The sequence below is a fragment of the Caenorhabditis elegans genome, chromosome II (genome assembly GCF_000002985.6).
Source record: "Caenorhabditis elegans chromosome II".
Lineage (NCBI taxonomy): Eukaryota > Metazoa > Nematoda > Chromadorea > Rhabditida > Rhabditidae > Caenorhabditis > Caenorhabditis elegans.
Window position 1 is genome coordinate 4390426 of NC_003280.10, and position 14697 is coordinate 4405122.

Sequence of the window (14697 nt, forward strand, 5' to 3'; positions counted from 1 at the left end):
CTAGTTGACAAATTTCTGATAAAGTTGAAGGGAACTGAGAGGTTATAACCTGTCAATCAAGGAGCATTATGTTTTTAGGCGCACCTACTTACTTCATGCCTGCTTGGCTACTTACCTGCCTATTACCTGCAGTTTATATGTAGGCACTGATGTAGGCACGTAGCCATCAAGTAGGCCGCCTTTTGAGGCTCATTTGACCCATAGACCTTAAAATAGGCCGTTCTAGAACCCTTCTTATCTGAAACAACAATCTTTCAGACATTTTCGAATGGTCAACAACTTAAGTTTTTATTTTGCAAAAACAAAAAACAACAAGTTTTCAATGTTTTTTTGCCAGTGGAAATTATTGTTGTTGGATAGGTACAGATGCCTACCGGGTTACCGAGATCGTGCCTACCAGGCCTACCTATTGCCTGCCTGCCATGTGCCTACCTACACTTCATTTCGGCAAAAGGTCAGGGGCCAATGAAAAAGGAGCATGAATAGATTCGCATCAGAAATTGATGTCGGTGTAAGGCAGGTGCAGGTAAAATGAAGGCAGGCCTGTGGCAGGCAAAGGTCAGCATGGCAAGCATTTTGGGAATACCAACCAGTAGTTTTCATCAGAGCACGATTGCATCGACGAAAAATTTGAATTTTTGTGTATTTTGAAGAGTGCCGTGAAAAGTCTAAATCTTTTGCTATTGCCTCTGATTCCTTCTCGAACCTGAACTATAAAACTGATGTAAAGAAAAAAAGTTTCCAACTTAAGAGATATCTTATCAATTTAAACTTTACCGAGTGATTCTGTGATATCTCAAATTTCAGTCGAAAATCACATGTGGTTTTCCCTTTTAATTCCGAGAGAGAGAGAGAGAGAAAGGAATTTCACCTCCACAACAACCCATAATCATTCAATTAGGTTCTAAACACATACAAGAAGAAGACAGGAAAATGTTAGCCTTTTAGTCATAGGTGCTGCTCGATCATGATGTTGATGAACCAAACATCGCATTTTGTAGGAGGGGAAGAGGACAGGAGACTGTCCATTTGAAAGTGACTACTTTGTCGGATATTTAGAGAGTGACTTACTTACGAAAGTTATAAAGTTTGGTTAGCAGGAAATCTGGTTTTTACTGAGAAAACTCTCTGAGGGAAAAGCTCGGGGTGGGTCATATACCCGCGAGATATCTGCCGGTCATTATTTAAGAATGTACAGCTCTACTTTGGCAGATCATATCTCGGTTATTCCAGTACATATCAAAAATTGACTGAATATGAAAATAAAGGAAAATGTTCAACCTGTATTTTACCAGTTGAACATTTTTTGATAAAACCAAAAATAATCGAAATTGTGCTTAACGGAAAAGAAGTTAGATTAAGATTCCAGGCTGGGTCCCGCCACGATAAGCTGCAAAATTATTTTTTGGAGCTGTCTGTTCAGAATCGTCGTTATTAGAAGGTGGAAGTGCTGAAATCTGAAAAAAAGAACTCAAGAATCTATAGAATCTCTCATATATGAGAGATCGGCTCCGTGAAAGGCACTAATCTGGAATACTTCAGAAATTCGGCGAAATCTTGGAAATTGAAAACTTTGAGATTTTTTTCTTGTAGATCGAAACCCGCGAGATGTCAGATGCTTCTGAATTCAGATTTACAAAATGAGCTCTTCAGACACTCCTGAAAGATCAGCTGACCAGAATATGCCCACCTAAGGCAGGCGTGACTTACCTGAAAGGTGACCTACGCCTATTCTCTTGCCAGAACTCGAAACTATTTTCTAGGAAAAACTTTTTTGTAGATCGCATTCCATGGGAGCTATACCTTCCCTGTAGGCACGCAGGCACTAGTTTCCGTGCCTACCTGGAATCCACATAACCGGAGCACGGAGCAGCAACTTCACCTTCAGAAATGATTCAGAGCTTTACATATAGTTTCCTGTTCCTGAAAAGCATGTTCTACGATGCCATGATTCTCATTTCGATGCCACTTCTCAACCAACTTTTGCCGAGCTTCTGAACTTGTCGAGGGAGTCTGAATACCCCCCACCGCCCACACTAAACTTTTTTCCTCTGATCCGTGAGAATATCCTCATTATCTCACAATCAGTAATGTCCAAATCAGGCGGGGGAGGAGGGGTAAAAAAACACGGAAACGAGGAGGCGAAAAGCGTCTCTGGGTTCCCGCCCTTCCTCCCACACGTCTTCTCTATGCGTCTCTCTGACAATCTCTCGTTAAAGTTGCCTTTTTTGGGAAAAGCTTCTGTCTCTGTTTCTCTCTGTCAACGTGTTTCTCAGCTTGCGGGCGCCAAACCACCACCACCATCACTGACTGTCGATTCGCGGTGTGTTGTGTTTCAATTGCGTAAAGAGTGAGAGAGAGGAAAAGATAGAGAGAGAGAGAGACCCCAAGGTTATACGTCTGTTATACTTGTTACCCATATACTCTTCTACACCTTTACCTTCAACCTTTCCCCACATTGACTCCGCCTCTCTCTCTCTTACTTCTTGGAAGACACTCCCCACCCCCTCTTATCTATTTTTTCGAAATTCTCGACCCTTCACCCTCCCCCCTTACCCGCACCGGTCATCATTCTGACTCTGCGAACTACTGGAGAGGAACACCATGAGAAGACTCCATCGAAATTTATCGCTTTTATTTCTCATCTGCATTTTGAATGGTAAGTATTTCATATTTTGCCCAAGTTAAGTTTGAAAATTTTAAGCCTGAAAAGTATCAATGCCTTAAAAAATGCTCTACAAAAAACTTGCTCTATAAAAGTTTAAGCTCTTGAGCCAAAAGCTTTACCACTTTTTTTACAATTCAACTTTTCTATAACCTTTTAAAAAATTTAAAAACTGCATATATTGCCAAAACTATAAAGATATTACACCCTCCTGCCTGATCACTCACAAAAATCTTTGTTAAACCTTTTTAATCTTCGCCTTTTCTTTTGTGATATGATAACTGCTGATATTATCTATTATCTATCACTAGAGAAGGGGGATTAGTTCAAACGATGTAAAAATTTATCTAGAAAAAACTTGTCTTAAAAAATTTGAAATTTAAGAAACCCAAATTCTCAAGCTCCCAATTCTTGAAAACCTCCTCCTTGCCTAGAAATTTCTACTGTAACTAATCAAATTTGCAAGTCAAACATGGTGCATTGTTTGATTCTTGGTGTTTTTAAAAGAACAATTTAGAATTTCAATTATTTTCGAAAAATGGGGGCGTATCATGTTCTAAATTTCGTCCTAGTCGAGTAAAAAAACTTACTTTGAAACTGCCGTCAAACGACCCAAATTTGTATTGATTTATTTTTAAAACAAGATAAATTTGAAATTTGTTCAAATAACTTTAATATAATTCATTTAAAATCCAAGTCCCACCCCATCCAAATTTTCTAAATTTTTGCGTCAAATATGGTGCATCTAGTATGTGAAAAAAGAGCCGTCGAGCAATCTGAAAGCTAATATTTTCAGTCGTTTTTTTTTCAAAAATGTAGTTGTTTTCGATGATTTTCGGCGATTTTCTTAAATCTAGAAACCAAAAAACAAATATTTTTCAGTAGTTTTCGTAACGTCTAACATTTTGAAATGTGTCCCAGATAAGCAAAAATATTCCATTTGAAATCCCCGTCGCCACCCACAAAATCTTGCATGTCAAATATGGTGTATTGAGTTCGTGAAAAATAGTTCAATTTTCTGTGTTTTAAACCTAAATTTTCAACAAGCATTTGTCTATTTTTCGATGCTTCAGCCATCATTTCCCCCCGACGCCTCCCTGTTCATTGTCGCCTTATGATTTATGGGTGAATTTCTAGACAAAGTCAGTATAGTTTCAAAGACCACATCACCCCTCCCACAGGAACTTTCCATTTTAGTTTCCGGCTCATTTATCAGATAGAATCCTACCCATATCCGTCGATATCCTCTCTCTGTTGCAACACAACCCTTAAAATGTTTGCTTCACGCTTCTTCTTCTCCCCCATCATCATTTCACTGTCTCATTCCTTCCCAAGTCTACCAGTTTGTCGCTCTCTTTGTTCATAGGAAGACCGACACAGGGGTTCAGTTCAGTACTTCACCTTCAATTGGATCCCGATCAATGGGAGGTTGAAGCCCCCGCCATCCAAAGAGAGATGGATTTGCCATATAAAAGGCCCTGTGTGTGTCAAATCGTCAGCAGCAAAATGCGTTGCGCAATAATATCGCTCGTTTTTTTGCGGTTTTGATGCGGCAGGAGGTTTAGGAGGCAAGGAAATTAGAGAAGAAGAGAAAGGAGAAAAGATAAGCTTGAATCGGAGATGAAACACACTATTCGGATGAAGCTAATCCATGGCATCACGCCTTGAGAAACAGTGAGGGGGACAAAAAAGAAAATGATAACGGTCATGCAACAATGACTTGTTTTCTTCTTTTGGTCCTCGTTCGCATAGTTAAATGGTCAATCATCGTTCTCGGCGGGGGAACGTTTTGACAGGCGGTGTTACGTAATAACTTCAGTTTCTGGGTTTCGAGAAGAAGGGAAATGTTGAAGCCCAGGAATAGCGCTCAAGACATGGTGCATCGATTAGATGTTTTCACGATTATGTTTAAAGGTAGAGCACAGACGGTGTGGAAATGATTAAAAACTATTTATATAAGCTGCTAAAATAGCAGCAATCACAGTAAAACTTTTCAAAAAAATTTCAAAATTTTTTTACATTGAAGTTTAAATGTAGTGAAAACTCAGCTAATATTTGAACGTTGGCCAAAAAATTGTTTCTGCAAATTTTGAATTTAAATTTTGATTCATTTTCTCAAGTGGTTCAAACATGCAGAACCTTCTCAAAAATTCCAAATTTTTTGGCAATTTCTCAAAACTTCGCCTTAAATTTTTAAAAAATCAACACCTTCCGAATTAAAGCTACCTGAAAAATGGAGAAGTTGAAAAAGATTTTAATTCTTGAACTTTTTTCCCGTAGACTATTTTTTTTAATACAAAAAATGAATAACGTTCAATTTTTTTTTACTGAAAAATAATTAAAAAAAACTCTCTCAAAGTTTAACAATAACCAGTCTTGGAATAAATATTTCTAGGAGCTTTTTGAATTTTTACAAAAATTTATTTTTAAATCGCTCGAAACATTCTGAAAATTTGATTTTGGAAAAATAATTTGCATACTTTTTGAACAATGTTTTAAAGATTTTTTCTGGTGGATTTCTTCTGTAAAATTTTTATATAAAAGTGTACTTTCAACACACTAGGAAAATTGTTTAACTACGCCCTGCCTTCTTCATGCCTACTTGCCTACTGCCTAATTTCCAGAAGTATGTACTCTTAAAGTAGATTCAAAGCAGGCCTTATAGGCAGGTTTACATCAAAACACATTCATATTCAAACCGAAAATCTCCTAGCAAGCCAATTTTGCAAACATCCACGCTTTTGAAAACCTTTTTTCTCCTTTTTTCCCTTCAAATATATTCCCATATCTTTCTCATTAATATTTTCTCGCTTTTTCCACAAACTTTCCGTCGCCTCATTTTCCCAAAGATCTGTTTCTGATTGGGCACTCTTCCCCGTTCTCCTTCCTCTTCCAAATACAATCAAATCTGCCGATCTTCGAAATGAGGAACAGGCGTCAAAACACTCCTCAGCGAGACCCTTCTGCGAAAAAAGTTGCAAAAATCGACAAACAGTTGTTTTGGTCATTTTGATGCGGGGGTAGGCGGCAGTAATAATAATCGGTCACTAGTTGCTTTTTCTCGTCCTGTTCTTCATTGCCTTTCGCTTTAATTCGATCAACTCGTTAGATAAAAAAGTATTCGTTTTTTTATAGACAACCCCCCCCCCCCTTCTTGATGTCAATGACTTTTTGAAATAATATTTAGATGTGGAAAAAATAGGAAAGACGTGTAATAAGAGGGGACTTGTTTTACGGGAACAGAAACGGCGGCAACCATTTTTTTTCCGGCAAATGTGCAAGTTGCCGGAATTGGAATTTCCGGCAAGTCGGCAAATCCGGCAAATTGCCGATTTGCCGAAAATTGTTGTCCAATTGTGGTTTTGCTAATTTTTTTGGGAAATTTCAGAATTTCAATTTGAATCGGCAAAATTGTACGTATCCTTTAAAAAGGAAGCAACCCCTATGAAAATATCTGGAAAAAACGGAAAACAATTTCAAGAAGGCACAGTTTTAAGTGTTTCCGGATTATAAAAAATTTCCGGCAAATTGGCAATTCGGCAAAATTGGCAATTTGCCGATTTTAGTCTTAAAAGCTAATTAGTCTTAAAGTGAGACAGCGCCAAATTCTTAGCCAACTTAAATATTTTTTCTTAAAAAAAAAACCTGTAAATCTTTTTATCATACAAAACTTGATTGAACAAAGGGTTGTATAAAAACCGTATAATTTATTTTACAATCGTATAGGCAGGCATATAGGCATGAAAACTTTCCTGCCTACCACTTGAGAAGAAGTTTCACTTCGATCAAAAACAAATAAATAAATAAAAGCTAGATTATCTGGGCAGCGGAAATATTTTTAAACCGGAATTTTTTAGATAGTCCTTTTGACCCTTTGACTTAATGCCCTCACACCTCTTTCACACTTTTCACATCATTTTCTCCCGCACTTTGTTCTTCTTCTTCTGAAAAAATCATCTCTGTATAAGGGGGTCATTTGGCATTGGATAACCATTAAATCATCAACACATAGTAACATAATAATAGCCTTCTATTCTTTTGCCAGCCCAGCGGCGTCAAAGAATAAAGATTCATGCGCAATTATTCTGTAGTCTTATGCCCCCTGAGAGAAAGTGTATTGTTATTATTTCCCTCGGCTTCACAGTTTTTTTTTCGGTGAAGAAGGTTACGGAATGAGGTGACACGGGAGAAAAAAAGGAATGTACTTGGCGGAACACACAATGAAGAGGGGGAGAAATGTGTGTAACGAAATGAAAATTACGGGACTTTTACACAACTTTGCATAAATAAACTTTACTAGAATCTATCTTTGCAGAGGAATAACTTTAAACTTGTACAGAATTTGAAAAGGGATCTGAATTTTTCAAAAAAAAAATAGCCATGAAATGACACATGATTTTCTTTGACATTGGGCTGGGACCTTGTAATTCCTTGAGGCCTAGGTAGGCTCACCCTCATGCACGTGTGCCTACTTCATGCCTGCCGTCCTACTTGCCTGCCTACTGCCTATTTGCTCCTATTTCGATGATTTGTGTTCTCACAAGTACATGAGGAATAGTGCACTTAGGCAATAGGCCCTTGTGTAGGCACAAATCAGGCCGCCTTGAAGGCAGGCATTCTCGTGTCTACCTAGAAGGTCTGAATTGAGAAATCCAAAATATTTTATTTTTGAAACGATTCCAAATTTTAATGCAGAATATTACACATCTGAAAACTTGTGAAATCCGAAAAATACTAAAATCTTTTTGACTTTTCTGAAAACACTTTTTCAACTGGCAACCAGTTCCCCTAAAACAATTGTTTTTTTTTCAGAATACAGAATAGAATCACAGACGCTAAGTCCGCCGATTACGGATCGATTCAAGTGCTTAACAAATGGATGTTGCGATCATCACGAGTGGTGTCGGTTTTGGGCTTCGATCGGGGAATGCAATGTTGGTTAATTTGATTTAGAAATTTGATTTGAAATATTGAAAATTGAAACTTTAAAAAAAATTGAAATTTCTGGCTAACTCGTAGGCTTAGGCCGAGGCTTAAGCTCAGGCCCTGGCTTATGCTTAGGCTAAGGCTTAGGCTTAGTCTTAGACTTGGTTTAGTCTCAGGCTTAGGCTTAGGCTTAGGCTTAACCGTAAGCTCAGACTTAGGCTTGCGTTGAACCTTAGGCTTAGGCTCACATCAAACCCAAGGCTTAGGCTAAAGCTTAAAATCAAGAAGCTAGAAATTTCAGAATCGGAATTCACCACTGTTCCTATAACAGGGTACATACTTGTTTTTTTGTTGTCACTGTAACAGTTCTCAATGATCAAAAAACTAGTAACAACTCTCTAGAACTATGGAACTATCAAACCCCCCTCATAAAATTCCTTTCTCAAATTAAATTAAATTTGAAGGAAACAAAATCAGGAATCAAAAATCTGTTGTTTTGGTTTCGATATCAAATGATCATCAGACTCCGAACAAATTCTCAACTAATTCCAGGCCAACAAGGATTGGATGACCGAAAATTGTCAACTGGCATGCGGAACATGTACGGCCCCAGCGGCACCTCTTTTGCCAGTCACGACAACTGGTAAGTGATAGAAAATGATATCAGGTGAGCCTGCTTGTTATCATTGTCTTCGTTAAGTAGGCTAAGTGACCGTGAAGTTGCGCGTGCCGCCTGCCACGGCACGCTCCCAAGTGGCTTTGACCTACCTATGTAGTTTTTCATAAACTTAGGCTAACGATTAATATATGAAAGATAAACCAATTTTCACGACCATTTTCAAAAGAAGGGGAATTATAAAACAACGCATAAGCTTAAGCAAGAGCATAAACCTCGGCCTAAGCCTAAGCTTTAGCCCGAGCCTAAACCTAAGCCAAAACCGCTAACGCTCGCCACTGACAAACAGCTAACGCTCGCCACTGACGCCAAGCCTAAGCCTAACCTAAGACTGAGCCTAAGCCTAAGCCTACTCCTAAGACCGAAAATAAGCCTAAGCCTAAGCATAGCCTGAGCTTAAGCTTACATCTTTCAAAACTTGCCCCAAGAACTATGCCAGCCCGTGAGCTGTCTGCTGCTGTCCAACTGTACCTACCAATTTGGCTGGCAAAATGCCAATTGTTGGTATTAGGGGGGGGGGGGGGGGGGGGCCTGAAACTGGATAGACCAACCAATCTTATTAGTTGTGTGTCTCAAAATGTATATGTGTATGGGGGGTTTCATTTTCAAGTATAATCATACGCTTCGTGGAACATTTACAACTTTAAACTGACGGAGATTTAGAACAAAAAGAACAAGAAAAAACCATGTATTAAGAATTGACAGAAAAATGAAGCTTAAGCCGCCCGAAAATATATCGTGCGGTTGGACATTGGCAATTTATGTTTACAGCTACTTTATAGACACTTTATAGACACCAAGGGGAATATAAAAACTTGAATTTTCTTTTGAAAAATTTAATTTTTTTCAGCTTCATCATTCAATGGTGGTGGATTCGTTCAAACAACGACACAATCATCGGGACCAACTACAACTATCACAATTCCACCGTCCAGTTTGACTTCAGTAACCAGCTGTGAACGAGTAAAAGACAGTATTGCACAGGCTTCTGAGGTGAACATTTTTATTTTGTTCGGAAAAATTTGGAAGTTTGGAAACTGAAATTGAAAATTCGAAACCAAAAATGTCAAGTTTCACGAAATGTTCATAAATTCCCTTGACAAAATGTCAAGGATTTTTTTAAAAATTAAAAAATTTCCTAACAAAAATCAGCGAGAATTTAATTTTCAGAGAACTCTCAATCTTTAGCTTTTTAATGTTAATTTTTGGCTTAAAATTTTTCAAAAACCAAATAAAATAATACGCAATAAAATTTTCAAAATTATAAAATTCTCAAAATCATACTAGTTTTAAAAATTTCAAAAGTGATTCGAAAAGTTTCCGTATGATTTTAAACACCTTTGAATGATTTGAATACAATTTCAGTGTTTTTTATAATCGACCAAAGGAAGAATCTCGGTTTTTCGATTTATCTAAATATCAAAAAAAAAAAAAATTAAAAATCGAAAATGTTCGTTTGGCGATTTATCGACATAAAAATTCCAATTTTTAAAAAAGTTTCAACTATTTTTGTGTTTTTGAATTATTTTCTTTAATTTTTTTAAAATTAAAATCCAGTTTTGAAAAAGTAATTCAATATGAGTTATTTTTTAAAAACGAAAAAAAATTTCAATACATTTTTTCTAAAATACCCCAAAAGTTTTGAGAAAATCTAAAATAATTTATTTAAAATTTGTAATTCTTTAAATTATTTTATTATTCGATTTTAATTTATTTTTTTGGTCGAGAAATTTGCAAACTTCACTAATTTTCAGTCGGAAATTTTGGGTTCGGTTTTTAAATATTTTCAGATTTTTTATAATAGTTTCTTATTTTTCTAAACATTTTTAAAAAATAAATCAACAGTTTCCATGTTATTTTTTCGTATATTATATTTTAAAAAAACGATTTTTCGTTTTTCGATTTTTCCGCGGCTCCATTGATTCGAAACAATTTAAATTACATTTTATTCATTAAAAAAACTCCCCACGCATTTTTTTTCCAAATTTTCAAATTTCCAGCTAATGTCCATCTCCCGACTAATCAACCCAGTAGAAGACAACTTTGGTCGAAATATGCTCTCAATTGATGATATAACAAGAAGTGTTCCAACTGGATGTGTTCCACAGTTATCTGATGTTGGAGTCGATTGTCGAAAGAGTCTATGCTATCATTTAATGTACCGTACTCTTGACGGAACATGTAATAATTTGGAAAAACCAATGCAAGGAGCTGCATTCCGGAGATTCAATAGACACTTCCCAGCTCAATATGATGATGGAAAAGGAGAACCAATTAGTTCACTTAATCAATCTCGTCCAAGTGCACGTGAAGCTAATCGAGTTATGCTTTCATCGGCACAATCTGTTGTTCATGATAAGGTTTGTTTTAATTTTTTTTTAGTTTTTTAGTAAAATTAATGATAAAACAATTTTGGCAGTTGTCGTCGAAAGTTCTCACAATGATAAAACCTTAAACTTTTTAGATTTTCAGAAATTTCAAAAAAATCATGAAAAATGGTATTTAGGTAATTTTTGCACATATTTAGTTCTGAAATTTGGCATAAACTGCTCAAAACCTTTTTTTCTGGTGCTATGAAAAATCGAATTAAAAAAATTTCAGACAGTTTTGAAATTTTTTTCCAAACTACCTCTTTTTTAACTTAAATTTTTTTTCTAAAAACTGAAAGCCTTTAAAGCACTTACTGTCCTGTCTACCTGCCTACCTTTTGACATGCTGAAGGCAACCTACGTAGGTATTGAAGCAGGCGTAGATTGTCTTGAAAACATCCAGACAATTATGCATTTCTATGTCTATCTGTTAAACTGAAATATATGTGCATTGTTCAAAAGCAAACTTTAAAATTTCAAATTTTCTAGTTTCTGGAAAAATTACAGTTAATTTTTACATTTATTATTTTCTGCTTAACTACCAAAAAGTCATGATGCTAGACAAAATGATAAATTTCAATTTTTGTGGTTTTTGAAAATCTGATAATTTTAGATAACTTTTACTAAATATTATTTTAATTCAAACATTTTCAAAATGTTACTAAAATTTTGATTTAAAAAACATTGCTCTAAACTAATGGTGAATAGTCCTCAATGACTAATTCTGGGATAAGCTTAAAGCTTAAGCCTAAGCCTAAGCCTATGTCTGATCCTAAGCCTATTCCCAAGCCTGAGCCTGAGCCTAAGCCTATCTTAATATTTTTCACAGCAAAAAAAGTCAAATTTCCCTTTTCAATGCCCAAACCATCATTTTCATTTTCTTGACCATTACACTTACCACACCCAACATTTGATTCGCTTCATCGAACTGATATCATTTTTTCTGTAACATTACACCCAAATTTCAGTTCAACAATATGATGATGCAATGGGGTCAATTCATGTCACATGACATGTCAAAAACTACACTTCAACCATCTGCGAATTGTAAGACTTGTGACCCGGTACCATCGAAATGTATGCCAATTCCAATTGGAGAAAAAGACCCGAACCTTGGATTCAAGTCGAAGCAGTGCTTAAAAGTGTCTAGAAGTGCACCAATTTGTAGAGTTGAGCCAAGAGAGCAACTTAATGAGAATACAGCTTATATCGATGGATCTATGATCTACGGAAGCTCATTGAAAGATCTTCATAAATTTAGAGATGGTAGAACTGGATTTTTGAGGGTTACCCGGTTCAATAACCAGAATGTATTGCCATTTGATCAATCAAAATGCGCTAATAAGGATAAATGCACAGCCTCATTCACAGCCGGAGATATTCGAGCAAATTTATTCATTGGATTGTCATCTCTTCATATCATGTTCGCCAGAGAACACAACAGAATTGCTCAGAAGCTCACAGAGCTTAATCCAACATGGAGTGGTGATAGAGTCTTCCAGGAGGCTAGGAAGATCGTTGGTGCTCAGATTCAAAATGTGCTCTACAAGGAATATCTTCCAAAACTTCTCGGAGTCTCATTCGACAAAGTTATAGGACCATACAAGGGATACGATACAAATGTTGATGCAACCATTGCTAATGAATTCACCACCTCTGCATTCCGATTTGGACACGGAATGATTGAAGAGTTCTACAAAAGAGTCGATCTTTCTGGAAACAATATTACCCATGGAGGATTCTTCTTCGGTGACGGTGTCTTCAAGTCCGGCAAGATTCTTTTCGAGGGAGGTGTGGATCCAATCATTCGTGGATTTATGACAACTGCCGTCAAACGACCACATCGTATGACGCCTGCAATTACCGAGAAAATGTTTGGAAGGTGAGAAATGTGGGAGAAAGAGAAATGGAGATTTTATGGCTTTTGCCCAACTTGTCTAGGGGAAGATATTCTAAGACTTTTTATAGCTGGAGGGGGGAGGGTTTAGAAATAAAAATATATAAAATGGAGGTTCAAAAAATCAGAATCCTGCTTCTCCTCATGCCGGAATCGAAAATTCTAGAGACCGAACGGGAAAGCAATTAGAAATTTTTAAAATCGCAAATTTCTAAAAATTTCTAGTAAATTTAAGATGTTTCAGAAAAATTTGAAAACGATCTGGAAACTTTTGAAAACCTCGAGAAACTTCTGAAATTTATTTTTTTTTTGAAAGCTTCTAAAAGGTTTCCGAAGAGATAGTACAAGAAGCTTCTAGAATTTTTTAAAAAATTGTGAAACTTTTGTAAACTTTTTACAAGTTCGAGGAAAAACTTTTAGAAGATTTGAGAAATTTGTGGTAAATTCAAATAGGTTCTGAAAACTTCTAGTAAATTCGAGAAACTTTTGGAAACTGCTTAAATTTTTTGAAAATTTTTAGAAACTTTTAGAAAGTTCGAATGAGTTTGAAAACGTTCTGGAAAATTAAGGAAATTCGAGAGACTTTTTTAAATACTTATAGCAAGTCGGAGAAGATTTTGAAAATTTGAAAAGGTTTTGGAAACATCTGGAACCTTCCAATTAGGCATTAGATAGGCGTAAGTCACCTTTAAGGTAGGCATGCATTTTTTCTACGGCGATTTCTTACTGTCAGCTTAAAATCTATTCGCTCGAAGGCCACCTGATCCAAAAAAAACGTAAAAAATTTCCAGCACCGACCTCGGATCGCTGAACATCCAGAGAGGAAGAGACCACGGAATCCCATCATACAACAAAATGCGTCAGTTCTGTGGATTGAAATCTGCCAATACTTTCGATGATTTCGCTGACATGATCTTGGACAGAAACTTGAGAGCCGGATTGGCAAGAAATTATAATACGACAAGTTAGATAATTTTCGTTGAAAAGTCTGAAAACTTATTTGCAGATGACGTTGATTTCTACGTTGGATCAATGTTAGAAGATCCAGTAATCGGAGGTTTAGTTGGAACTACATTGAGTTGTGCAATTGGAGAACAATTTAAGAGAGCCAGAGATGGGGATAGGTAAGATATGGAAAATTGTTAAAGGAATTTTTGAAAAAACCAAATACGTTTTTGAAAATCCAGAATTTTTGACGGCAAAATATTTGCATCAATTTGAAAAATGGAAAATAAAACTTCAGTCTAAAAATATTAAAATTCACATTTTCTGAATTTTTTCTGAATTCTGAATTTTCAGATTCGGAAATTTTCAAAGCTTCAAAAATTTTCAAAAAATTTTCAAAGCCAGGTGACAAAAATATTTTCTATTTCCAGATTCTACTTTGAAAATCCTGGAATCTTCACCCGCTCGCAAATGGAAGAGATCAAAAAGTCATCTCTCTCCAGAATTATTTGCGACAATGCAGACAACTTTGAATTAGTATCCCAAGATGCTTTCCTTCTCCCTGGATCCAATCTAACTCCATGCTCAAAGATTCCTAAGATGGATTTATCAAAGTGGAGAGCTCTCTAGTTGCTCAATATTATCTCTAACTTTCTCTCTCGCAAATCACCTTCCTCATTCAGATTCTAGTCAGTTGTTTCCCTTCCCTCGTCACGTTTGTATGTATGTTCTGATTGCCATAGCTCACAATTGTTCCATCATTTTTTCATTCTTTTTTGAAACACTTTTCCCTATCAAAAACTCATTGCCTCATTGTTGCTATGTTATCCTGTCCGCCCACACCTGAAAATTACCGGTTTTTGCCTTTTTCTCAAATGTTTTTCTATTTTCCATGAAGTCTTGTGCTTGTAAAATTGATAAAACAAAGTTCTAATAAATTGGTTTTTAAAATTAAATTTAATATTTTCAAATGGGAAAACATGTAATTTGTTGACATTTTCCTTCAGGTCGCGCCACATCTAAACTTTCAGCAAGAAAGCTTCATTTTCAACTTCTGAAATTTCAATTTGAAACTATTTCAGTTAGTGCCTTCCCTACTTTCAAAATTTGCAGAATTGCTCCAAACACTTTTTTGGCAGTTTTTAAAGGTATTGGAGGGTAGATCAAAAGTGGTGTTATCTTCAGTGAGAGAACTGCTTTAAAATCATAATTTTGGGAA

The 14697-nt window shown here is 36.1% G+C and overlaps 1 protein-coding gene across 1 annotated transcript; it reads left to right on the plus strand.

The window, feature by feature from the left end:
* Nucleotides 1-2581: 2581 nt before the first annotated feature.
* On the plus strand, nucleotides 2582-14425 carry mlt-7 (Peroxidase mlt-7 light chain). The gene is made up of 9 exons (NM_062376.7): nucleotides 2582-2659; nucleotides 7478-7599; nucleotides 8144-8234; nucleotides 9118-9260; nucleotides 10268-10627; nucleotides 11605-12518; nucleotides 13325-13497; nucleotides 13540-13657; nucleotides 13910-14425. The coding sequence occupies exons 1-9, from the start codon at nucleotides 2605-2607 to the stop codon at nucleotides 14106-14108; spliced, it is 2175 nt and encodes a 724-aa protein (NP_494777.1). The 5' UTR covers nucleotides 2582-2604; the 3' UTR covers nucleotides 14109-14425.
* Nucleotides 14426-14697: the final 272 nt, after the last annotated feature.